General features: G+C 41.0%; 2 protein-coding genes across 3 annotated transcripts in view; one reads left to right on the forward strand and one right to left on the reverse strand.

The window, feature by feature from the left end:
• Nucleotides 1-77: 77 nt before the first annotated feature.
• Nucleotides 78-23030, reverse strand: ILDR1 (immunoglobulin like domain containing receptor 1). The gene is made up of 8 exons (XM_081952710.1): nucleotides 22441-23030; nucleotides 18981-19151; nucleotides 16323-16472; nucleotides 15320-15439; nucleotides 10834-10980; nucleotides 8264-8368; nucleotides 6878-7695; nucleotides 78-5833 (listed from the first exon to the last, which is right to left on the reverse strand). Exons 1-8 carry the CDS (start codon nucleotides 22496-22498, stop codon nucleotides 5792-5794), a joined length of 1611 nt encoding a protein of 536 aa, XP_081808836.1. The 5' UTR covers nucleotides 22499-23030; the 3' UTR covers nucleotides 78-5791.
• A 558-nt stretch (nucleotides 23031-23588) lies between these two features.
• The window catches only part of CFAP44 (cilia and flagella associated protein 44), a 58805-nt gene continuing 56756 nt past the window's right edge, over nucleotides 23589-25637 (forward strand). For both annotated transcript variants that reach the window (XM_081952707.1, XM_081952708.1), the window contains exon 1: nucleotides 23589-24427. In XM_081952707.1, coding sequence (XP_081808833.1) covers nucleotides 24388-24427 — 40 coding nt within the window. In that variant the 5' untranslated portion in view covers nucleotides 23589-24387. The remainder of the gene's footprint in view (nucleotides 24428-25637) is intronic.

Genomic DNA, 25637 nt, shown 5'->3' on the forward strand with positions numbered 1-25637 from the left:
TTTATAACAGGGGTCCACAACCCCCGATCTATGGACCGGCACCGGTTTGCAGCATGTCAGAAACCGGGCTGCCCAAACAAGTGAAACTCCATCCGTGGGATGCAGGCAGCATGTGAAACCACGCCCACTCTGATCTGTGGAAAAACCTCTCTCCATGGAACTGCTCCGTTGCCTAAAAGGCAAATTTGGGGGCCACTGATTTATAGGATCAATAGGAACATATGAACAAGCTGGGCCAGTTTCACTTTTGTGACTTAATAATTTACAGCCCGCCCCCCCTGCCCCCATGTCATCTTTTGCATCGCACAACACAGCATATTCATGGGGCATGTGTCTCTTAACTGGTAAGCTAAAAGGCTATAACATTGCTCCGTACCTATTTCAGTGCTTATAACACATGAAGCAAAAGGAAACTCAAAAAATGGGCTAATGGAAAAAAAGAGCGTTGGCACATTCATCGTCCAGAATAGCAGCTCCTTCCTCATCACATCCAGCAGGAGATAATTGCCAGAAATAGAGCCACAGCTATTGTATTCTTCCCAGGACCACTGATGAGGCCCGGGTGACTGATGATCTACAAATGCAGTGTAGCATTCACTGAATTCACCACAGGTGTTGAGCTCAAGTTACACTTCTCTGTTTGGGAATGGAAGGGTCAGTCACACTCCTAACCATTTAAGTGCTGCGATAAGGTTTGCTTTTCCTCACTTGCCTGTTCTCCTCTCATCACTGATGCACCGTAACCTTGCAGGAACTATTTTAGTGACTAGAGACTTTTAGAGCAATGTATACAAACAACTTCAATGCTAGCAGCCTCCAGGCGAATGAACTAGTTCTTCTATGGCACTTATGACAATCGACTTATGACTAACCATGTCAGATGTTGCAGAGAGAGGCTATTTCTATACCAGAAACTCATCATTTCAGCTCTCCAAATCCTTGTCTTCATGTGGCCAAAATAGTTCTCACCACAGACAAAAGAGAAGCATCAACAGTCTAAAGAAAACCCTATTTGCAGACATAATATATTTTAAGGGGAGAAAAGAAAACGACACTTTTCCAGATTTTTATTTTTATTTTGTACCAAAGTTCTGAACAAATGACTTAAATTACATAGTAATGTTTTGTTATGCAAAAATATTCCCAAAATACTGGTGGAAAAATATTAAAAAGTATCAAAAATTAATTATGTTAAGTATTCAGTTAATTCTTTATTTGTTGGATTTAAAAACTTCCTTGTATCATTACAGCGCTGGGTGGCTCCACCATCTGCTCTAGACCTCTGCTTAGGGCTAAAATGAGCTCCGTTTTAATTCAATTGCTTAAATAAGAGCAAGGTGGGATCTATGGGTGATATCATTCCACAGGGCAGGTGCTGCAATAGAGATAACCCAGTTCTGGGTTTCATCAAATGGCACTGCTTAATTGATATAAAAATATTAGCATGCTAACTCTATTAGATCATATTTGACAGACAGAAACCATAGGAAACAGGCAGTCCTCAGACAATCAGGCCTGATGCCATGAAAGGTTTTATACGTGATATCTGAACGTCTACCAGTAACAGAGAGATTTTATTGATATGCAGTGGTATGACTAACTTCCTAGGCTACTGCATTCTGCACCAGTTGCAGTCCCATGTAGAATGCAGTATAACAATTCAACCATGAAGTAACAAAGCATGTGACTATTTTAAGGGCCTACTACATACATAGAAACCAGTGGTGGGCGTGCCAGAGCCTGCTCGGAGCACCAGGTACCGCTCCAGTACAGTGCTCCGGAGGGCCCACCTGCCCACCCGCGCTCTTTACCTGTCTTTAAAGTCTTTGGTGCTTCCGCACACAGTGCCTACAGCACCTGCGCGATGCTCCGCCAAGCAGCTGGAGCGTCGTGGAGGCATCCATGGATGGCAAGACACATGCACGCGCTGTGCACATCAATGTGGACAACACCAGGCCCGTTCCAACCGTACCGGTTGGAACGGGATCCAGAACCCACCACTGATAGAAACACAGTTTGCTGTGGTGGTTAAGGTGCTTGGCTAGAAACCAGGAGACTGTGGATTCTAGCTTTCCCTTAGTCATGAAAGCCAGTGAGGTAACTTCAGACCATGTGAGGGAATGAACTGGGGTTGCTATCTGCTTGTTTGAAAACCAGCTGCTATCATGCAAACAAGCCATCCCCCCCTTCCCCTAGGCATTCATTCATTCATTCATTCATTTCCTCAGATCTGCACTCCCAGGCATTCAAACCAGTGTTCCAGCTGCCTGGCTAATTGAGCCAAACCCTGGTGCTTTCAAGGACATACAGCAATAGCTTAACCCCACCCAGTCTTTTGAACTTACAAAAGCATAAACTAGTAAGAGGTGTGTGTAGTAGGAAAAATAAAGGCAGTGACTATAAAAGGAGCAACCACACTGAAACAGTACTTCCTCCCAAGTCCCAACTATTGCAATAACATCTTGAAGGCAAAGGTTATATATTATTTTATAGACTATGAGGACTTTGTGTAAACTGAATATTAATACACTGAGTATAAAAAACTGAGTTTTGAACACATCTTTATGCAGCAACATAACCTTGCAAAGTCCTAGAATGGTGCAGATGACCAGAGCAATAGCCTATTGTTGAAGGTGTGTGCAAGCCTCATCCACAATCAAATAATCAAGTCTTATTATGTAGCACCCTGGTGTTCAACAGTAACAGCTGGATGCCAGGGAAATCAAGGATCTGATCACCTTATTTTCTCAGTCCTTCAAGGCAGAACAGGTCATTAGATCCTTTGTGGCTCCAGGAACTAGGAAACTAATCATGAATACCTATTATATGGTTATAGTAACAGAAACTTGAAAATCTGAAAATGCCTCTATTTATCTTCAATGCTTTCTCAAGTTATGTTTCTGCTTTGGACTCAAATAACTTTAACTGACTTGTCTTGTTTGCGGATCTTCACCTGCTCCTCAAGATTACACCTACAGTTTGTTACATGTCTTGGGGATGAATACTGAGGACTGGAAGATAGGAAGATCTTAACCACTGAGCCCACCATCTCCAGCCAGTCCTCTGCTTCCTGCCCTGTTATGAGCTTAATGGAACCACAGAGTGTCCTGTCCCAATCTCATCACCTCCTCTAAGATCATAAAGCACATACAAACATCCCCAACTCTTAATAACCACAATAATTATTGTACTCTGTTCTCGTACTCAGACACTCAGCAGTGTCCACACCCATTCAATCCTAATCACCACCCATCCATTCCCATTCCTTATCCATTTTCTTTTTACTCCCTGCTCTTTTCATAAAAACACAGATCATACTGAGGGACTCCATAGATATCGAAAGATGGAGATACAATATTGAAAGTAGCTGACAAATCACATATAGCTGTAAAAGCAACCTGGTTCAAATATGGGGAGACCAGGATAGCTTCAAGTTGATTAGAAATAGACCCTTAACCCCAATAGCTCCCGCTACACAAGTATGTTCTACTAGTGCTTTAGGTTACCATTTGTAGAAACTTCCAACTAGGTAAAAAAAAATAATCCTAGTAACTTATGTCCATCAATTTCTTCTGGTAGGTTCACTATGCTCACCAAAATTGAAAGGAAAGGGAAACTCCAGTTCCAATACAATTGACACTTCTTGACAATCTATACTGGATCATCTCCCTGCTCCACTCTGGGACTGACCAAGGGACCAGCAAGACCCAACAAGAATATTGATGAAAATCTCCCCATGGCATGATAGCACCGTCTTGAACATTGTCACACATCAGTCTAACTTCTCTTCCTGGCTGACACATACTCCCAGTGCATTCACCAAGACCATGCCACAATAGGACCAGAATCAGCTTCAGGAGTGAGAGTGAGGGAGATAAAAGTAAGGTGTAAGTTCCCTTTTAGTGGGCATATAATGAACAAACATCGTTGTATCCTCTAACCCATCCATTAAAAAGTGCATTAAAAATCCACCTGCAAAACAGTACCTGGCCCAACTAATACAAGCTTTTCTGACACCATATTTCAAATGGTTTATTTAATCCTTTCAAATATGGCTGTGTTTAAATTGACAAATGATAAAAGCCAGTTTCCACAGTGCACAATGTTACAATACTGTACATCTGTTCATAATCCATACACGGTGATGTTATATCTATAATTAAGTTAAATTAAGGGAAGAAGAATGGGGCCTCATATGTTTTCTAATTCACCCATATTTGATCTTCCTATCATAAACTTTACTGTGATTAGAGGCTTCCACACAACCAGAAATCTTCCTTTATCAAGACCCCTGATTTCATAAACAATTCTACTACCATTCAAGTATACTTACATACAAATCTTTTGTTGACTTTCCTGCTCAATCTAGAAAAGGTAGACATATCAGAGATACCATGATGGATACAATGGTCCTGAAGGCAGATTATTAATCACATTTACGTATTCTGTCCAGGTGCAATAGGCTCCTCATCCCCTTTGTAAAGCCTTAGATCTAGACAACTTATCATCCTCATTGCCATTCTCTGGTTCTCTGAATTTTTTGTAAAGCATAGTGCCCAAACTGAACATAGTAATCAAGATGGAGTCTGGGCAGTACAAGATAACATTACCTAATTTGGAAACTATACTTAATGAAATTTGACATCAAATTGCTTATTTTGCAACCTAATCATATTGCTGACTCACAATTAGATTTTGATCAATGACTATTCCTTGATCTTTTGCACAAGTATTACAATCAAGCTCAGTAGCACCATAAACTTGTGCATTTGATTTCTTTCATGAGTACCTTTGCATTTACCATCATTTAGTTTCATTCTGTTTCTATCTACCTGCTTTCTAGCTTTACATTTACCTGTACAAATCATTTTGAGTTTTCTCTTTAAGCCTTTAGTTTTGTATCATTTGCAAATCTGATAATCATTCACTTCTCATGTAAATCATTAATAATAAAGATGAACAGCATCACTCCAACAATTACACACAGCAGTATTTTACTTTATACCTTATTTCCTAATGACAAAAGTTGTTTGAGCAGTTCTGAATAGCTGCCTCAGAATGATTCAGTCTAAATGTGACTGGACATGCTTTAAGGCTCATTAGAAACGTCCTTCTAACCGCTTTCCTTGATGTTCTGGAGGTACACTGGTGTGTTATTTTTATTGCCTACTGCCCAACATTACAGCAAAATTCATTTATCAACTTGTTAGTTTCTTTGAATGTTCAAACGTCACAAATTAGGCTACATTTTTGTTGACATCAAATAATGTAACACAAAGACTTGTGCAAACTATGGATACTAAATATATGCACTAGTATCTGAAAGTTTTCTGACTCAAAATTTTCTAGAAAACTTCCTGACTGAATTTAAAAAAAAAACATCCTATTACACAATATGTGTAATAAAGCAAGACTGAATTCTGTAGTTCATTACCCAAGATTAAAAGTGTTATCTTTTGGAGCAACAGAAACTACCCCACCTATTAATGAACAGTTGCTGGTTTGTATTCTTAATAAAAGTATTAAGATCCAGGTAAGACCTCAAGGTCCAGACAAGGAAATCATTTACGTAATGTTTCAGTATTTGTTTTGTAAAATAAAAAAAATCTTACTGCATTACTAAGTGTAAGTATAAAAACGATTAAAAACTTTTAATACAAGAAAGTGCAGTCTGATGGTGATGGAGAAATAAACCTGTTACTGTCTGTTGTGAATATTAAAAGCCAGAATGAAAATCTGCTGTTCAAGCAGCCACCAAAATCTCATTTTATACAGTAGCAGAGTGAAGAGGCTAAATGACGACACTTATCCCACTGCGAGAACTGCCTTTTTCCTAGAAGAGAAAAAAAAACCCTGCTATTAGTAAGAGGCCAGGAAAGATGACAGGTCAGCAGCCATTTATAATGCACTTCATCATTTTAGGAGCATAAGACACACCAAGATTTTGAAGAGGCAAATAAAAAAAAAGTTTTTGTACTCTGCAAACCTCCTAAAAACCCATTTTTTGCCAAAAAAAGGGCATGAATAGCCTTTAGGAGGCTTGTAGAGTGTTCGGGGGGGAGGGGAGATGAGCAAAAAACGGCCCGTTTTTTGCGAAAACAGGTCTGTTGTCAAAAAAAGGGCATGCATAGCCTTTAGGAGGCTTATAGAGTGCTCCTGGGGGCTGGGGGCCAAAAACAAGCAAAAACACAGCCTGTTTTTTGCCCTCCCCAGCCCCTAGGAGCACTCTGGAAGCCTCCTAAAGGCTATGTAGAGCCATTTTGCAAAGGGGAGGCGGGTTTCGGGAGGCCAAAAATGCTGTATTCAGTGTATAAGTCACATCCAGATTTTAACCCTCTTTTTTGAGGGAAAAAGGTGCGTCTTATATGCCGAAAAATATGGTACATTTTATACTTGCGTTATTTGAAGCCATCCAATCCTTAGCATATTGGAGCGAAGGATGCTACTTAATAGTTACTGAATTTTGAGCGTGTAAAGAAGCTGACAGCACTGAAGAGCTTCTCTTTGATTTGGGTGGAGCACATTATAGAGCTTTACAATATGGCAGGCATTGCCAGTTCTTGTGAAGGTGCTGATTATTACTTATAAAGCCCTACGTGGCATAGGGCCAGGCTATTTGAGGCTCCATCTTTCTTTCACTGCTTCTGTTTGCCCCACCAGATCTAGTAGAGGGGACATGCCCTGGATCCCTTCTATCAAATAACAACATCTTGTTGGCCCTTCTATGTTGTGCCCTCTTGACGCCACATCTCCCCTATGAAGCAACACCCTCCATCTGTATCCCATTCCCTATTTCCTGTCTCTGTTACAGACAAGCATGTATGTTTCAGGATAGAATAATTCAAGTAATCATAAAAGCCATGATATCACAATTTACCGATGGTTCTGTTGACTTTTTGAGTTTCTTGTTCTTGGTTGGGGTAACTTCAACAGAACAATAACTAGGTGGTTTGTCGTACTGCCAGTCTGGGGAACGATGCTGATATTGAGGCCTACTGTTTTTCCGGGAATAGTCCTGTTCTCCAGAGGAACTCCATGACTCCCCGGAGGATGGTGGAGAATAGCTGCGATGCCGTCGTTGATCCTGATGAGCAGAGTTATTGTCACGTTGATATGTTCGTTGTCGTGAATGTTGGTTTTTTCTCTCGGAGTGTTGCTGTCCAGAATACCCTCTTCTTGTCTCAAGATGGGAATCAAAACTATTTCTGCTTCGTGAGGTGGGTACTACATCTGTTGCAGAATTCCGGTTTCTACCATGATGGCTGCTATATCTTTGTGATTCAGTTCTGTTTCTATGCCTATCCCATAGTTCCTGATCATAGCTGAAAGAAGAATCATCATCCAAAGATGAACGATGCCTCCATCTCCTCTCCTCCCTCTGGTTTACATTTGTGCTGCTCCGAGGTCTTGGAATATGTGTAGATCTCCCTGGTCGTGATGAACTGCTAGATCTCTGAGAGGATGGGATACGCTCAATGATAGGAGGCAACTGGATTACTCTGCGTTCCACAATCTCTGAGCCCAGAGAAGAGAGAATGCTAGGATGCTGACTGCTTCCAACGTGATGTGAAGGTAGTATAGGCTGAGACAAATTAAGGTTCCTGATCTCAGATTCAAGGTGATCCAAGATCTTGTTGCTAGCAGGTGTTTGGGCAAATGGAGGCATTAATGGTTGGCTGCTTTGGAGAGATACGTCTAAAGAACATAATATAAAATGTTTACATTAATTTCTAGCTACAGGGAGTACCTTTGGATAGAAAAGCAAGATATGAATATCTTAATGATCAAATGACCTTTGTGCTGTTTTGATGGCTTGCTTCTGAATACAGTACACTTAAAAAGTTACTCTGCAACACAAGGCACTTTTGTAACACAAGCTGAAAAGGGTAGCTTCTCTCAATTGATTCAGCATTGTGCTTGTCTATGCCCAAATCTCGAAAGGATCAAAGTTTCTAAAAGTTGTACGTAACACTGCAGTATTGGGGTGCAAAAAGCCAATGGCAGGATATTTTCTGGTTACATTCAAGTGTAATAGTTACTATTCTGTCCCAGATAGTAAAATGAACATTTAATATTATCTGATCTCCGTGGACAAATAGCTGCAAATGATTAAAAAACATCCCTTAACCGCCCATAAATTTTCTATCACTGTACTCTTGTGCCTCTTGGGAAAGAAGCATTATAATGTCATAGAGGAAACACTCTAAATTAAGTGAAAAAACAAATGCTTCAACAAAGGGACAGCATCCCTTGGGGCTCCTACCTCTCTGCAAAAGTGGGTTTAATTGGTATGAAGATGACTGGGAGTGGTGTGTCATCCATGGAAGAAGTTGTTGAGCTTGTTTCACAAAGTGGTGCCGTTCCAGGACTAGAGAATAGAGAAATAAAATTGAGATTATTAATTTATGGATTTAAATACTCCTCACAGAACTGTCAAGTTGATTGAATAGTTTTGTATTTTGCAGTTACAATAATAAATCTTTGCACTTCAAGGGTAATGGTTATCAGGTTCCTTCTCACTTATTTTAAAGTACAGGTAGTCCTTTACTTTTAGCCATTTGTTTAATAACTATTTGAAGTTAAAATGGCACTGAAAAAAGGACTTATAAGTAGTTTTCACACTTAAAACCATTGTACCATCCCCATGGTCACACGATCAAAATTTAGGTGTAGGAATGAGAGGAAAGGTTACGTAAAGACGTGTGCAGCAAACTGCCATGATCTCAGTGGCTTTTTACCTTGTAACCTATGAGCTCACCTGGCAGAGACAGGCCGTACCAGGGAGTTATGGGAGATTCAACTCTGGCTGGGATGGACTTAGATATTGACAAGTAAAATGTACCAATAAGATGCTGTGGCTACCCCTGCTTTTGCTTTGCTTGTTAAAACTGTATAAAAAGCCAAATAAACTCTGCGTAAGGCAGACAGACATTTTGGACAGCACTGTTGTGATGGATTTCTGAAACCTACATTTAGGTGCTTGGCATCGGGCATGTTTTTATGACAGTTGCACTGTCCTATAAATGATGACCATTTGTAACCTTTCCAGCTGGCTTCTGATAATCAAAGTTAAAGGGGGAAGCCAGATTCACTTAACAACTGCAGTGATTTGCTTAGCAACTGTGGAAAAAAGGTCATAAAATGAGAAGAAATTCACAACTGTCTTTCATTAGCAATGAAAATTTTGGGCTCAACTGACTTGGGTGTGTCAAGGATTACCTGTAGATTTAAGATACATTTAAGACACATGATCAAATGTTTACTTTTATCAATATGAAAGTGACAGCTCTTTCAACTTTTGCATTACATTCCTTTTCATAGGAATCCATCTAATTGAAGGACAAAGCAATTATGATTAGGCCTCAATTATATGGTAGGAACTGCAGAAAATACAGTCTGGGGTTCTATGACATGTTGGGGGTGTGTGTCCCATGAGAGACTATGAAAACCCCTCCCACAAAAAAAATCATTTTTTGAACTTTGTTACACAATGCTAATGTTCGCAGTGGTGAGAATTTTTATGTATTGTAATTCAGCCACCGGCATTCCACTGTGTTGTCATTGCAAACAGTGTAAAACATGGATTCTGTACAAGTGAATTCTATTGTGAAGTTTTGCAGTTTTTTGCAATTTTTATTGGGATGTTTTCGGAGGCCTGAACATTATTTCAAGGATTCCTCCAAAGTAGAAAGGCTGGGGAAAAAAGCTCTTTTATATACTTAAGGTTTGAAGGAAGTCTTACAGAATTTCTGAGGCCTTGGCAACCATTTCTTCTGAGGTCCTTAGAGTGTCCACGCCATATGCAAGCCCTGCTGCATTTCTTCTCTGATAATACTACAAACACCACCAAGCAAGTTTTTTTTAAAGCAGACCATTATAAGCTGCCTCCCAGCAGACAAAAGCTCTGATTACCATCTGGGTGCGTCTTATACACCGAATACAGCATTGCTGGCCTCCTGAAACTCAGCCCCCTTTGCAAAAATGTCTGTGCATGGCCTTTAGGCGGCTTCCAGAGTGCTCCTGGGGAGGGAAAAAATGAGCGAAAAATGGGCCATTTTTTGCTTGTTTCTCCCTCCCAGCCCTCAGGAGTACTCTATAAGCCGCCTAAAGGCTAAGCATGCCCTTTTTTGACAAAAAATACAAATTTTCACAAAAAAAGGGACTTTTTTGCTCATTCCCCTCCCCCAGCCCCCAGAGCACACCACAAGCCTGCTAAATGCTATGCATGCCCCTTTTTTGACAAAAAAACAGGCCCTTTTTCACAAAAAAATGTGCCGCTTTTGGGAGGTTTGCAGAGTGCAAATACTTTTTTTTAAAAAAAATTGCCTCTTTGAAATCTTGGTGCATCTTATACTCTGAAAAATATGGTAGAGCTACAAATGGCATAAATATGTGGAAAAAGGGAATGGCAAACAAAACATGGTTGCAAGACATAGGGATCAAGGTACTAACATTCCCTTCATGCTACTTGTCTATACTTTAAAATCTGCAAAGGTCCTCCTCATATAGCTGCCTGAATTAGACTGATGGACACAGAAATTAAAGTCTTTTCTGCAGTGGCTGAGCTTTAATTAGATGAAGCTTACCGTTACTGGTATTTTTATATGGGATACTTTTTAAAAACACATAAGTGTGTTCCAAATATTTTTTAAAATAGAAAACCACTGGACAAATGAAACATTGAGGGACATTAAATCTGGAAAAATGTATCTTCTTGGCATGATTGTGTTGTATTTCTTTTGGTTCCAGCTTCCTGAAGTCACTGAAGTGCATATGGAAGCAACGTACATTTCGCCTCTTTTATGCGTTATGTTTATAAGGATTCTGGATTACCTTTTTCATTGCAGCAGCAACGAGTTGGGCAGCAGGCACAGCGCACATGGCAGCAGCAATGCTGTGGGCAGCACTGACACCAGCATATTCCAATTACCATGAAGAGGAGGAGCGCACCAAGGATGATGAAGAGTACTGTAAGCCAATCTGCATCAAGTAAAAGCCCCCCCCCCCAAAAAAATTATTAATCGATATTCATTGCTTTTTCCATTCCTAGGTACCTCTCTCGCAGTCTGAGAGAAAATGTTCCCAATTTTTCCTGATGTTATTTTTCATATCAAGTACTTACATTCAGACAGAATGATTCAAATCTCAGTTCATCCACATCTTTGTGTGGTTGTAAAGAAAAGAATGAAATCGATCCCTTTCTTCTTCAATTATGCACAGTTTAGTATTATTTGAATGCCCCAACACTGGAAGTCTTTAAAAGGTGTTGGATAGCCATTTGCCTGAAACGGTATAGGGTTTCCTGCCTAGGCAGGGGGTTGGACTAGACCTCCAAGGTCCCTTCCAACTCTACTATTGTATTATTGTATTATTGTAAATCAGCTACGTAGTTTGATAAACCAAATTTGAAGGTGTTCACCTAAGGTTCCATGAAAATATCCTGAACCATTATTTATTATGATAATTTACTGCAACTAATATGATTTTAAAATATTTCCTTCCAGGGTTAATTAGATATTTCAGCCCTGTCATTATATTTTCTATTGTAATGCCTTATTATAAGTAATGCTCATAGAAGAGCCAGATGATATTGTTCCAAAGTATCCAAGCAGTAATATACATTTGCATTAATCCACTAAAACAAAAGTTGAAAAGATATGGAGAATGATATAGATGACCTTGAAAGAATGCAGTAGCAGTTAATACCACATGAGCTAAGCCCCGCCAAATAAGACAACGTTAAAAACTTAAAGTAACCACAGACCTCTGAACATCCAGGAATAATCAGTAAGACAGCGCCCAAAGATAGGCTGCTGAGAAAGTGCCTGAAGTAGTAACAGACCTGGGAGGAAGATCAAGCAGAGGAAGTGCCATGGCATGGGCTGTATCATTGACAGCTAGCTGAGATGATTGACATTAGGAAATCCTACTAATGGCTGGACTAAAAGATGGCACTGATCACAGCAACTCCAAACAGACACTAAGCCTCAGATTCTGTAGAAGCTGGGGGCTTTCAAACTAGATAGGACCTAAGATGCAGAAACAGACTCAGAGACAGTCCAACACACAGTGCCAGGGTGTAAGATGCAGGCAGGAACAGCATACACTGAATGGCACAATCAAGTAGTTGGCATTGTATGTAGGAACATCTGCACATTTATGGGTTAGAATATCCCAACTCCAGATGTGAGATTCCACAGAAAGGTTAAAATCCTGTGGAGTATTGATCCACAGGATCCATGGAGTATTGGCCAGTACCAACCTAGAAGCCTAGAGAGTGGTTGGAGGGCCAGCGGGTCCGAATCTGATCGAACACTAGTAAGAATTCATATTAAATCCTACTTAGTAGCGATAAAAGCGGCAAAACGGCAACATTTTTCCGCTCTTATCGCGTCCACAGATAACTGCCCAGCTGCCCTGTTTAGGGTGACCCGTTCCTTACTTAACCAAGGAACTGGGAAAGACCCCTTGCAGGGTAGGGCTGAAGAATTTGTTCAGTATCTGCAGAATAAAATCGCTCAGATCCGGACAGGCTTGGACTCTGACTGGGTAGATTCAGGCGAGTCGACGGGGATGAATCTTGTGGAGACAATCTGGGATGAGTTTGACCCTGTGACCCCCGAGGGCAAGGACAGGATTATGGGGAGACTCAGTGCTGCCACTTGTATGCTGGACCCGTGTCCCTCTTGGTTAGTTTCGGCTTCCCGGGAGGTGACACGAAGCTGGCTCCAGGCGATTACCAACGCTTCATTGAGAGAGGGGTTCTTTCCCACCGCCTTGAAGAGGCGGTGGTGAGGCCCCTCCTCAAGAAGCCATCCCTGGACCCAGCTTCTTTAGCGAACTATCGTCCCGTCTCCAACCTTCGCTTTGTAGCAAAGGTTGTCGAGAGTGTGGTAGCACATCAGCTTCCCCAGTAGCTGGATGAAGCTGTCTACCTGGATCCGTTTCAGTCCGGTTTCAGGCCCGGGTACAGCACAGAGACGGCATTAGTCGCATTGGTCGATGATCTCTGGCGGGCCAGGGCCAGGGGCTGCTGCTCTGTCCTGGTCCTATTAGACCTCTTGGCGGCTTTCGATACCATCGACCATGGTATCCTACTGCGACGACTTGGGGGGTTGGGAGTGGGGGGCACCGTTTTACGGTGGTTCTCCTCCTACCTGTCGGATCGGTCGCAGTTCGTGTTGACTGGAGGGCAGGGATCAACCCCGAGGCGCGTCACTTGTGGGGTGCCCCAGGGGTCGGTTCTCTCACGCCTCCTGTTCAGCATATGTATGAAACCACTGGGCGAGATCATCCGTGGTTTTGGGGTACGGTATCATCAATACGCTGATGATACCCAACTTTTCATCTCTACCCCAAACCACATAAACGATGCCCTCAACGTGATGTCCCGATACCTGGAGGCTGTGCGGATCTGGATGGAGAGGAACAGGCTCAAGCTCAATCCCTCCAAGACTGAGTGGCTGTGGTTTCCGTCATCCCGATTTGTGCATCTTTTACCATCTTTGATGTTAGGGGGAGAAATTTTAGCCCCCTCAGAGAGGGCCCTCAATCTGGGAGTCCTCCTGGACAGGCAGCTTAGTTTCAAAGATCACCTGACGGCCGTGACCGGGGGGGCCTTTTACCAGGTTCGCCTGGTACGTCAGTTGCGCCCCTTCCTGGATCGGGATGCTCTATGCACAGTCACTCATGCCCTCGTCCTTTCTCGCCTGGACTACTGCAACGCTCTCTATATGGGGCTGCACTTGAAGAGCACCCAGAAGCTTCAGCTGGTCCAGAATGCGGCCGCGCGGGTTATCATGGGGGTACCTAGGTGCTCCCATGTTACACCCCTTTTAGGCGGCCTGCACTTCTTGCTGGTTGTTTTCCGGGTACTAATTATGACCTTTAAAGCGCTCCATGGCTTAGGCCCAAGGTACCTGCGAGACTACCTACTGCCACCAGTAGCCTCCCACCGTCCAGTGCGATCCCACAGAGTTGGCCTCCTCAGGGTGCGGTCGGCTAAACAGTGTCGGCTAGCCACCCCTAGGGGGAGAGCCTTCTCTGTGGGAGCGCCTTCCCTCTGGAATGAGCTGCCCCTAGAGCTTCGCATAATCCCTGACCTCCAGTCCTTCCGACGTGCCCTAAAAAGTTGGCTTTTCCAGTAAGCTGGCCTGGTCTGTTAATTTTATCTAATTTTTAAAATGTTAGTGTTATATTAATTGGGTTTGTTTTTTGGATTGTTTCTAATTTCCTTTTAACTTTTGTAATATGTGTTTTTTAATGCTGTACACCGCCCTGAGTCCTTTGGGAAAAGGGTGGCATATAAATCCAATAAAACAAAGAAAGAAAGAAAGAAAGAAAGAAAGAAAGAAAGAAAGAAAGAAAGAAAGAAAGAAAGAAAGAAAGAAAGAAACCTTAGTACCAACCAATTAATCAGACATGATGATAATAGACAAGGACCAAAAGAGGGCAGGGATGATATATGTAGCAGTGCCAAGTGACAGAAACATCAGCAAAGCATATGAGAAGCTGGAGAATTACAAGACCTGAAGGAGCAACAAAGAGAGGGTGTGGAATGTAAATGCCAAAGTTATCTCAATGGTGCAAGGCAATGGTGGGTTCCGGATCCCGTTGCAACCGGTACAGTTGCAACAGGGCCTGGTGTCCTCCACATGCACGTGCATGGCACACGCGCATGGCGTCCTCCACATGCATGTGCAGCACATCAAGCGTCTTACCATCCAGTGATGCCTCCGCGACACTCCAGCTGCTCGGCGGAGCGTTACGCAGGCATGGTACGCACCATGCGCATGCACGGAGCACGGGCAGGCGGGCCCTCCGGAACACCGTACCGGAACGGTATCCGGTGCTCCGGGCAGGCTCGGGTACGCCCGTACCAGGACATACTGCCTGCAACCCACCACTGGTGCAAGGAACACTTGGAACTGTGCTCCTAGACGGGGCGAATGGCTTGAACAGATCCCAGAAACAACACCAGAGCTTTTTGTCCAGAAGAGTACAGTATTAAGAACAACTAAGAACCCTCAAACTAAGAACCTCTTGTAGAAAACCTAACAACGATAAGACACATACCACCCATAGGGATGAGATGTGATTTTAAAAAAAACATATCCATAGTTAATCCACACATCCACAGTTAATCAAATGTTGCAATCCAGCTGTATTCATCAGGTATTTCTAACTGAACTTAATAGCATTCATCTTGAGGATCACGTACAATTCTTGTATTATTTTCATTATTTACTTAAAAACACCATGGTTGGCACCGAAAAATAGAAAATAGTCCTAAAATTTGACCCAAAATGATGCTACATACTCAAAACAATGAGCTTGACTTCTTTGTCTGGATCACCAGTTGTGTCTCCTGGAGCTTCAACGGTACAATAATAGACTCCATTGTCCCACCACATCACCTCGTTAATTACAAGATCTGCTCCTATAAAATGGAAAACAACATAATGAAGCCCCATCAATGTTGGTTTCAGATAATGACCTAAATTTCTGAATAACAAAATAATTATTTTCAACTATAAAAAGTCAACAACTGTAATCCTGAGCAGTGCCCAGGCACCAGTGTAATTGGAGGCTTATATTACACTCTGCTAAATTGCATTAATGCAAAGAAAAGAACCCCAAGGAAAATTGATTGTACAATGGACATAAAATAGTGCTGAAGAATTCTAAGCTGCATAAATACTGATCTGGTAAATTCTTACTGGTAACAATTATTTAAACATCTTATTTTAATCTGATGCCCTTCAAATTAGAAATTCAAATGTTGCTACTATAAATATGATGGCAAACCTATGGCACGCATGTCAGAAATGGCACATAGAGCCATCTCTCTGGGCACGCGAGCTGTTGCCAGTTGCTGTTCCTGGTTTTGGTGTGATGGCCAGCTGGTCTTCACACGCACAGGAGCACCAGAAAACCGGAAGAGCAGCTGCTCGGTGCGCATACACATGCCGAGAAGGTGATCTTCTGGTTTCTGGCACGTGCATGCGCACCAGCCAGCTGGGCTTCGTGTGCTCATGCGTGCCAGAAACTGGAAGACAATGTTTCCGATGTGCGCTTGCGCACTGAGCGGCTGCTCTTCTGGTTTCTGACGCATGTGCATACACACATTCCCATTTTAGCACTTGGTGCCGAAAAGGTTTGTCAACACTTGTATATATCATAGTATGATGACAGAATTAAATGAGGATTGCATAAAGCATTAGAAAGAAGGAGTGCATATTGCACTACATAATAATACATAACTTATTAGACTATATTGAAAGGGATTTTTGAAGCTATTAACATATCCAAAGATCACTTACTATTCTGAATTGTGATCTTTCGCTGCCTGTAATCAACACCCAACACTGGTTCATTCTGACCTCTTTTCTGAGCAACAATGCGCACTTCCCGTTGGTTGTCATTGCAGTCATTGGAAGGATCCTGGCCAAGATCTAGGCTTGTCTGATAGGCTATAAATAAAATGTCAAATTGTTTATACTATTTGAGAACCAATGTCCCCACTCTCCTTGCACTTTTGTATAATTTCCTTTAATAGTGGAAGCAGTAGAAAAAAATAGGATTATATTAAGTAACAAAACTTTTTGAAGAAGTTCGTGTTCTTTAGGGGTTCTTCAGTTTTGATTTTTAGGTTTGATTGCAGCAAGTTCTAATATTTACAACAGATTATAGAAAGACGACAAACTACCGTATTTTTAGAGTATAAGACGCACCAACGTTTTGAAGAGGCAATTTTTTTAAAAAAGTAGGTAGGCAGAGGGAAAGAGAGAAATAGGAAGAGATCGAGAGAGAAATACAGTAGATAGGTAGGGGGAGAGAGAGAGTAGTTAGGTAGAGGGATAGAGAGAAAGAGAGAGAAATACAGTAAGTAGGTAGGGAGAGAGAGACAGAGAGTAGGTAGGTAGGTAGATGTTTCCAGGTGTATTTATCTATGTGCTGGAGAAGGAAGTCGCTGACAATCTGCAGCACCTAAGACTTTGTTTCTGCTGTCCCAGCACTTGATCAATATAATTACTGTCAATCAGTTAAAGAGCTTTCCAAAGGGAAAAAAAAGTTTTTGCACTCTGAAAACCTCCCAAAAACAGCCCGTTTTTCATGAAAATGGGCCATTTCTTTTAAAAAAGGCATGAATAGCCTTGGGGGGGGGGCTTGCAGAGTGCGCCTGGGGAGTGGGGCAAAAATGAGCAACAAACAGTCAGTTTTTCGCAAAAACTGAGATGTTTTTGTCTTCCCTCAGCCCCCAGAAGCACTCTGCAGGCTTCAGCAGGGTTGGGGGAAGGCAAAAATGTCCCCATTTTCTGCAAAAATGGGGTGTTTTTGCCTTCCCCCAGCCCTGCTGAAGCCTCCAGAGTGCTCCTTTGGGTCGGGGAGGACAAACTTACTTACCTCTTCGAAATCTTGGTGTGTCATATACACCGGTGCATCTTATATTCCGAAAAATACATTATTTTATTTAAAATAAAGCATTTTTAAAAAATCATCTAAAGAGATAATTACTGAAGCTATACAGCTGCTCAATTAATAAAAGATACAAGCGGGATGCATTATATTGTTTTTATGATATAAAAACTGGTATACATTTTTGAGCTTAATACCAAAATTTCCACTGTGTTGTATATACCGGTAAATGTTAAAAAAGAGAATAAACCACCCTTACAGTAATATAGGTAAATAGTTAATTCTGATCTTCCCCTTTTTATTTCAGCTGATTTACAACAACTATTGATATTAGAAACCATACTCTAAATGTATTTACCATGCAGCATAATATATTTATTCTTGCTTAAATTTAGTTAAACTTTTGTTATGTATATTTAATGTTAATTTCATCATTGTTGCATATTCCCCAAAATTAAGTTCCCAATTGCTGTACGCAATGTATCTTAAAAAATTAGATGTTTTTTTATGGTTTTCTGTGATTAAACTTAATAAAAATGTAATTTCATTTTGATCCCTAAAATTCTCTGAATAAGAGATTTTTTTTTTCAATACAGGTAGTCCTCGACTTACGACAATTGAGGCCAAAATTTCTGTTAAGTGAGACATTTGTTAACTGAGTTTTGTCCCATTTTACAGCCTTTCTTGCCACAGTTGTTCTGTAAATCACTGCAGTTGTTAATAATACAATTAAGTGAATTTGGCTTCCCCGTTGATTTTGCTTGTCAGACGATAGCAAAAGTTGATCACATGACCTTGGGATACAGCAATGGTTATAAAAATGAACCAGTTGCTAAGCAACTGAATTTTGATCCCATGATCATGGGGATGCTGCAAAGGTCGTAACTGTGAAAAACAGTCACAAATCACCTTTTTCAGTGCCGTTGTAACTTTGAACGGTCACTAAATGAACTTTGTAAGTTGAGGACTACCTGTACTTAGGGAATTTTCTACATATCCACCACATACAGTAGACTGTTTCTTCTGTTTCATAGCATTTTCAACATTTATTGCTACGTTCTCTATTTTGTCAATTATTGACAAAGTTGAATATGACTTGTAAAAATTTTATACCAGTTCTCTCTCAAACAATAGCTTGGAGTACATTTTATAGATGTGTTCTACCATTCTTCCCATCGCCGAATTGGGGCTATTTCTTTGAAATGTTGCATCTAATTTGTCATGTATATTTCATCATATCATATCCAACTAACCAGCCTAGTAAATGGTTGATTCTACATAGGCATTTCAAATTCTGTCATTTCTTTTTAATGTCATCCTCATTTTTGAGCTCAGATCTTTTTCTTTGAGCAGTTTGTTGATGCATCAGCCATGGTATATTCCAGGGGAACTATTTGGAGATTTTATGCATGGAAAATAAAATCTATTTCCTGTCAGTCCTGGAAGCCATCTTATTCTTTGCTTCTTTAGTTGGGGGTGTTATTTGGAACCCTGACATTTCCTTCCTTATGTCATACTAGATAGTAATCCTTGACTGATCCATAGCAGAAGTACGTACTCACCAATAGTATAGTAATCAAGAATGGGATCCTTGCAAAAAGATTTATAGCGCCAAGTAACAACTACATCCTGCAGTGGTGCTGAAGTACTATAGTCACATCGGAGGATCACAGACGCAAATAAAGTTGTATATCTCTCAGTATCTGGCACTGTCACGAGAACAGAGAAACAACCTATACAGGTGCAAACACAAACATCACATTATACTCTGGGATATTAATTGAATATTATAGTTGCAGACTAGGAAAGAGATGTGAAGAAGAGAAAGTGGAAGTGAAGTCAGTTTTAGTCTCTGCAAAAAAAGAAGCTTCAAGTGTTTTGTCTCCAAATATTTGTCAGGTTCAAGAAATCAGGAACCAGCATAGGGTTCAAAAGTACAACAAATTTATTTCCCTCTACCTATACACAAGAATCTGATCTATTAATGGTGAAGGCAAATTGGTGCTATATAAGAGACAAAGGGCTTCAAGCTGGGTCGGACATAGATCTCTTTCATTCCAGACTGATAATGAATTTGACCCCACCCCCAGGCTCAGCCTGCTCATCTCCTACAATATTTCCTACAAAAAAATTTAACAGCAATATGGAATAGCTGTGGCATCTTTGAAATCACCACTTGATCTTATAGTATAGGGTGTTTTTTTTTGCTACACTGCAAATGCATAAAGGAGTCCCTGGTTCCTATCAAGCCTGATAACATAGCCAGGTCTTGAAACTTGAAGAATGTTGAAAGGGAAGGAGCTATTTGGGAGGGAAAGATACCAAAAGGTGGGCACCGCAGTAGAGAAAGCCTGCCTCCCAGGATCACCAAATGTGATTTGCTAGCAGATGGGACTTGCAACATGCCTTTTCTGCCAGACCTGATGGGGCAGGCAAATGTGATCAGGCAAAGGCAGTCCCTCAAATAACCTATGCCACAAAGGTCAAAACTAGCACCTTTAAAGGTCAAAATTAGCACCTTGAATTGGATCCCAAAGCAAACTCATAACCAATGCATGAAGAACAGAGGTGTAATATGTTATCGTTCTAGGGGCACACTGAAAAGGGAATGTGTTAAACTTGCAATGTCTTAAAAGATCTTAAAAGTATTGATTCACACTGCCCAGAGTCATAAAGTATGAATTGGGTGGTTTTATAATTTTTTCAAGTAAAATAAATTATCAATACTTATAGTGTTATATTAAATATACCAATTATCCAGGGGTGAAATTCAGCAGGTTCTGATAGGTTCTGGAGAACCGGTAGCAGAAATTTTTAGTATTTCTGAGAACCAGCAAATACCATCTCTGGCTGGTCCCAGAGTGGGGTAGGAATGGAGATTTTGCAATATCCTTCCCCCAGGAGCAGGGAAGGGATGGAGGTTTTGCAGTATCCTTCCCCTGCCATGCCCACCAAGTCACGCCCACAGAACCAGTAGTAAAAAAAAATGAATTTCACCACTGCTATTATCTTAGCTATAATCCAGTTGAACTCTCTATCACATAGGTATACGAGATAACATAAAATAAATATGCCAGTATGAAAGCTATCACAGTACTTGTGATAACATAATATAAATATATGCTGCCTTAAGTGGAATAACTCAAATAGTACTGACTAGAGAGAGTAGAAAGAGCATTTCATTTTATTTCAGCAGTTTTGTTCCTTTGAATTCCAAACAGAACTTAAAAGTAATTCTATATAAGAGTTATTAAAGTAATTTCTCTGTTATGTAGAATGTTTCCTCTATCCCATCGAGTCTGTGGGCTACACTGTCCTTTTCCATTGGAGTGGCTATTACAGCTGTTGAACTGGAACATCTACATGCCTCAGTAGCCTAGTCTTTACATATTATTGAATCTATTACATTTGGAGAGCAAATGTATTATACCTCGAGGGAAGTTTTCATAAATTGGGGAAAATATTTTTCAAGGTGGGGCTAAAAAAAAACTCATTATGAAGAGAGCTCTGTATATTATTATTGTAGACTGGAACATGATTTGAAAAACAGTACCAAAATAGAACATGTCTCCTTTCTAGACACTGTTCATCTACCTGCATTCTTCTCTATTGAAACTACAGCTATTGCAGTGCTTCTCAATTATTTTCTGTCATGCCCCCCCTAGGAAGAAGAAAACATTTCGCGCCCCCCGCGCGACTGTAAATAGTATCATTTGTCTATAAAATTGTTATAAGTACACCTCTGCATAACACTGTATCCTTATTAACGTATTGTAAGGCATAATTGTATAACATCTGAAGGACCTCGGGCCTCCATATATGATCCAAGAAGTCAATTCCATAAAGAATATCTTTGAAAGAATAGAATATAGTGACACTCTCTTTAGGCTGAGATGGAAGTCCATCCATAGCCTAATTTTATTTAGTGATTTATAGAACTTTCTGTATCATTTAACCATTGCTATGGTAACAAATTATCAACAAACATAGATTTTATATCACAACAGCTTGGGCTTGATGATATTATAAGACACTATTGAGGAAATGACACCTCAAAAGATCTCTGTAGGAACTCTGAAAAAAATTGTAGTTGTTAGTCCTCTGCAGTCAGTGCTCTAACATGATAATGGTCAGAAAGAAGTCATTTTTCAAATCTCTTCCATTCTCTTGATATTTCTCTCAGTATGGAAGAAAGGACATAATCTTTGGAACTGACATATTTTGTTTTCCTACCACTTGGCAACGCACAATATCTTGAAACATATTCTCATCCCATTAGCCACCACCAAACTTTTAAACTATGTTTTTATACAAACTCCTTTGCATGCTGTGTTTGCAAATATGACGTTTAAGCAAGAATTTGTGAGAAACAGGACATATAAAAGTGATGCATGTACATTAGGAGGGTATGTGACTTTAGTTATTTCACTATTGGGGGAAGCCCAGACTTTAAACAAATTACTGTATTGTCCTCCAGTGAAAAGTTTCACCCAGGAGCAATAATGGTTAAAACAAAATAAACTGCACACATACTGTATTTCTGTGAATCCAAAGTTATGCATTCAGGTCACAATTTTCATCTAAATAAAAATTACTATATATGAATTTCTAACAATTTTCACAAAACTTCCTACACCTATGTATGTGCTATATACAAAATCTCTACATACAGGCAAGTTTACAACTGAAATAGAGGTAGATGACATGAACCAGATCTCTAGTTCCTAGTCAAACCTCTTCCAGACCCCAAACTGCGATTTTACATCAGCAAACATTTCCTTCTTTCAAGTAAAGTTTAAACAATTTAAAACAGTTGAGAAACAGCTGAATACGGTTCATCAATGGCTCAGCCCCCAGGCTGTCTGATGAGGAAATTGGTTTTTTAAAAAAGGCAAGCGGGGAAGAACCAGGTAAGGAGGCACTAGAGCAGGGGGTTCAATTTACTAGCTAAAAACAAGAGAAAAGATCGAGGTTACTCCGTTCCGTTTAGCTACCAGCTTCTCTCCCCTCTTGTCGACTCACCTGTCGAGGTGAGGCCGATAAAAAGCGCTTGAAATTGCCAATGCCAGATCCAGGCCATGGCGTCTCCTCCCACTGGCCGGGGCCTCTAGGTAAACCTCAGCTCTCCCTTCCCTAACTCCTAATTCCACGAATTTTCTTCTGTTTTTCCGCAGCCGAGGAAGGGAGCCTCCAACCTTTCTCCCGGGGGAGGAGCGGCCCAGCGCAAGCAAGCACCCACTTCCTCCGTTCGGGCTTCTCTGGCACCTGTTGCTGAGGCACTTTCCCATTCCCTGTAGGTGCACTCCGCGGCGAATACCTGCAGGTGCCGCGCTCGCCCTAAGGCTCCCTCCTGCCTTGAAGCTTGCTGGGAAAGCCTGAGCAGAGACCTCTGCTGGATCGCACCAAAGGGCGCCGTCCATTAATCTGTTCCAACTACGGCTAGCCCGATGCCGAAGAGAAGGTAGAGAGCAAGATTGGAATGCAATAGCACCGTCCACGCTTGCTGCTTCTCCCTATATTGGAATTTATGCCGGCGGTGTTCTCGTATGAAGAATAAGGAACTGGACCGCGGCTATTAAATTAACACGATCGTCTCGGTTAGCGCGACCCCATAAGCCATACGCCAATTACACTAGTTGTAGGGTCTCCTGCTTGAGCGGGGGGGGGGGGGGGGTTGGACTAGATAACTATAAAGTCCCAACTCTGTTAATCTGTTAAATAGGAATCACATAAGGCGATGAGTCGCAAACTGTATGGATCCAACTATTATATCTGGTGCCAATTACTATGTCAGTTCTGATCCTTTATTTTCTCCCCTTTCCATCTTTCTAATGTCGCCTTACACAAGCAGAAATTGGATGGTACGTGGACACAAGGTTGCACCCTCAGTGTTGAATAAACTGGTGTAGCTCCTTTGAAAATGTATTCCGAATACTGGCATTTAAACCAAAAAGGTATGTGTGCGTGGGTAGACACACCATCAACATGCACATTTTTTAGCTTACTGTGCCCAAGGGGACTTTTTATTGACTAGGCATGCATTAATTGTGGCCCGATCCCATCTACAGGATCTTTAGTTGCAGCGACCGCGCCTTTGGCAACTGTAGAAGAAATGAGTTCATTTGCTTGATCCTCCCGCCCCTTCCAGCACGTTTTAACTGCGTGTAGAAATCAACAGGTGCAGCTTTCTCCCATTCCTGCAATTTGCATTGCTGAGTATTGTACAGCTCCTGAAAGTTTACAAGCCTATCGGCTGGAAAATGGCGGCAACCCCCGTGGGAGATGGGGGTTTATAAACGAGCCGTTCCATTTTTAGGAATCTGTTGGGATTTGTTTTTTTTTATCCCGTTCAGCAACTTGTTAAAACTGGGAGACTTCGGTAGTCGGCGGTATATCGCAAGAGTAACAAGTTGAGTAACAAGCACCCTCTTTTTAACCCGCTGTTAAAGAGGAAACTTTTTGGATTAATCAAATGCCTCCGCGGTTCTCTAAATCTCAAGGAAGGGAGTAGCGGCCGGCGATTATAGGAGTTACAGTCCAGCAAAAGTAGAAAGCAAGCAAGGAGGTCCTCAATCCACAAACTGATTGTTATTTGGTTTTTATTCCTCAATCTTCAATTTATCGCCACCATTGTCTATGAAGATTCTCAGTCATCCAGGTGCTGGTTGTCCCAAAGGTGGTCCAGTGGCCTCTTGAAAAAAGCACCTTGGGGACTATGGCCGCCATTCCAAACCTGCTTATGTTTCTTCCGTCTCCTTCCTGTACAAAATGACTTCCTACGTCCACCAGTTAATACAGAAACAAAGTTTACAAATACCGAATCGCTACGGGGAAAATACCCACTAAAGCCACCACTGGGATCCTATTACTCCACGCAGGCGCCTTAAGCACGCGCACGTTTGAAACTCCATTTCCCAGGTATCTTCGGGCGCCTGTCTTTCGTTGCTCAGCAACCAGTGTCAACCTACAATGGAGCCGAGTGGGGAACAAGAGGGCGATGATGCAAAAGGTAATTTCCCCGCTTTGTCCACGCAAGACGTTAAACTTGGATTTGACTTCTCTTAACCTTAAAATGCCCCACTCCCGAAACCATCCCTTTCTCATAGCAACGAGCTTATTAGTTACTACTACTACTACTACTACTACTACTACTTCTTCTTCTTCTTCTTCTTCTTCTTCTTCTTCTTCTTCTTCTTCTTCTTCTTCTTCTTCTTCTTCTTCTTCTTCTTCTTCTTCTTCTTCTTCTTATTATTATTATTATTATTATTATTATTATTATTATTATTATTATTATAATATTGTATCACAGCGGCCAGTTGTTTCGCCGGATTTGGCATTGATTACTAGTCAGGCCCCACCCAGGGGCCTAGGACGTCGTAACGTATTTTCGTAATATACGTGCAGATCCAAGCAGTGCAGCTTTTTGCATTTGACTGATGGTGATTTTGTCAAGTTTTAACTGTTTTAAATGTAATTCCAGTGCTTTTGGAATAGCACCCAGTGTGCCGATTACCACTGGAATTACCACTGCTGGTTTGTGCAACAACAACAACAACAACAACAACAATAATAATAATCTGCTTATTAGTAGAGTAAAAGCAGGCAAATGCATTTATTGAAATAATAAATAGGTTCGGTCATTGTACTTTGTGGAAATCACGTTTTCAAATTGAAAAAAGGGAGAATGTTAAAACATGATCGAGTAAATTCCATTGGTGACTCTTTCCTCCCTTTGGGGAAGGGGATGCACAATCCAGGAATAAGCGTATTTCTCAGATTTGCTATGAAAACGCAACATAGCTTTAATAACATTTCTTCCTGTTGTTTTTTTACTTTTGCTAAATACATCATTTAGTATTTTCACTTTACTTCTTAGTGGATATATGAGTGGCAATTTAATGCAAGAAAATGCAATTCAGTAGCTTTTCATTGAAAAGGAAAATTGCAGTTTTTATTTTAAATATGATTAACCACTCAAATTAATCCCTTAGCTCACTGAGATACTGGATACTTACTCTTCTGCTGACAAGCAACAGGTCAACTGCAGCTGGAACACAGTGGAATTGATTTATTCATTCAGTCAATTTATATGGATGCTCATTTCAAATGAATGACTCTGAGAAACTAATGATTTTTAAAAACCAGCCAAAAAATAGATACGGTAATTGCAGCTGAGATCTTTTTTTTTTTTTTAAAGCATCAGTACAGGTACAGTTTTG

The sequence above is a fragment of the Natrix helvetica genome, assembly GCF_964273705.1.
Source record: "Natrix helvetica genome assembly, chromosome: 4".
In the NCBI taxonomy this organism is placed as follows: Eukaryota; Metazoa; Chordata; class Lepidosauria; order Squamata; family Natricidae; genus Natrix; species Natrix helvetica.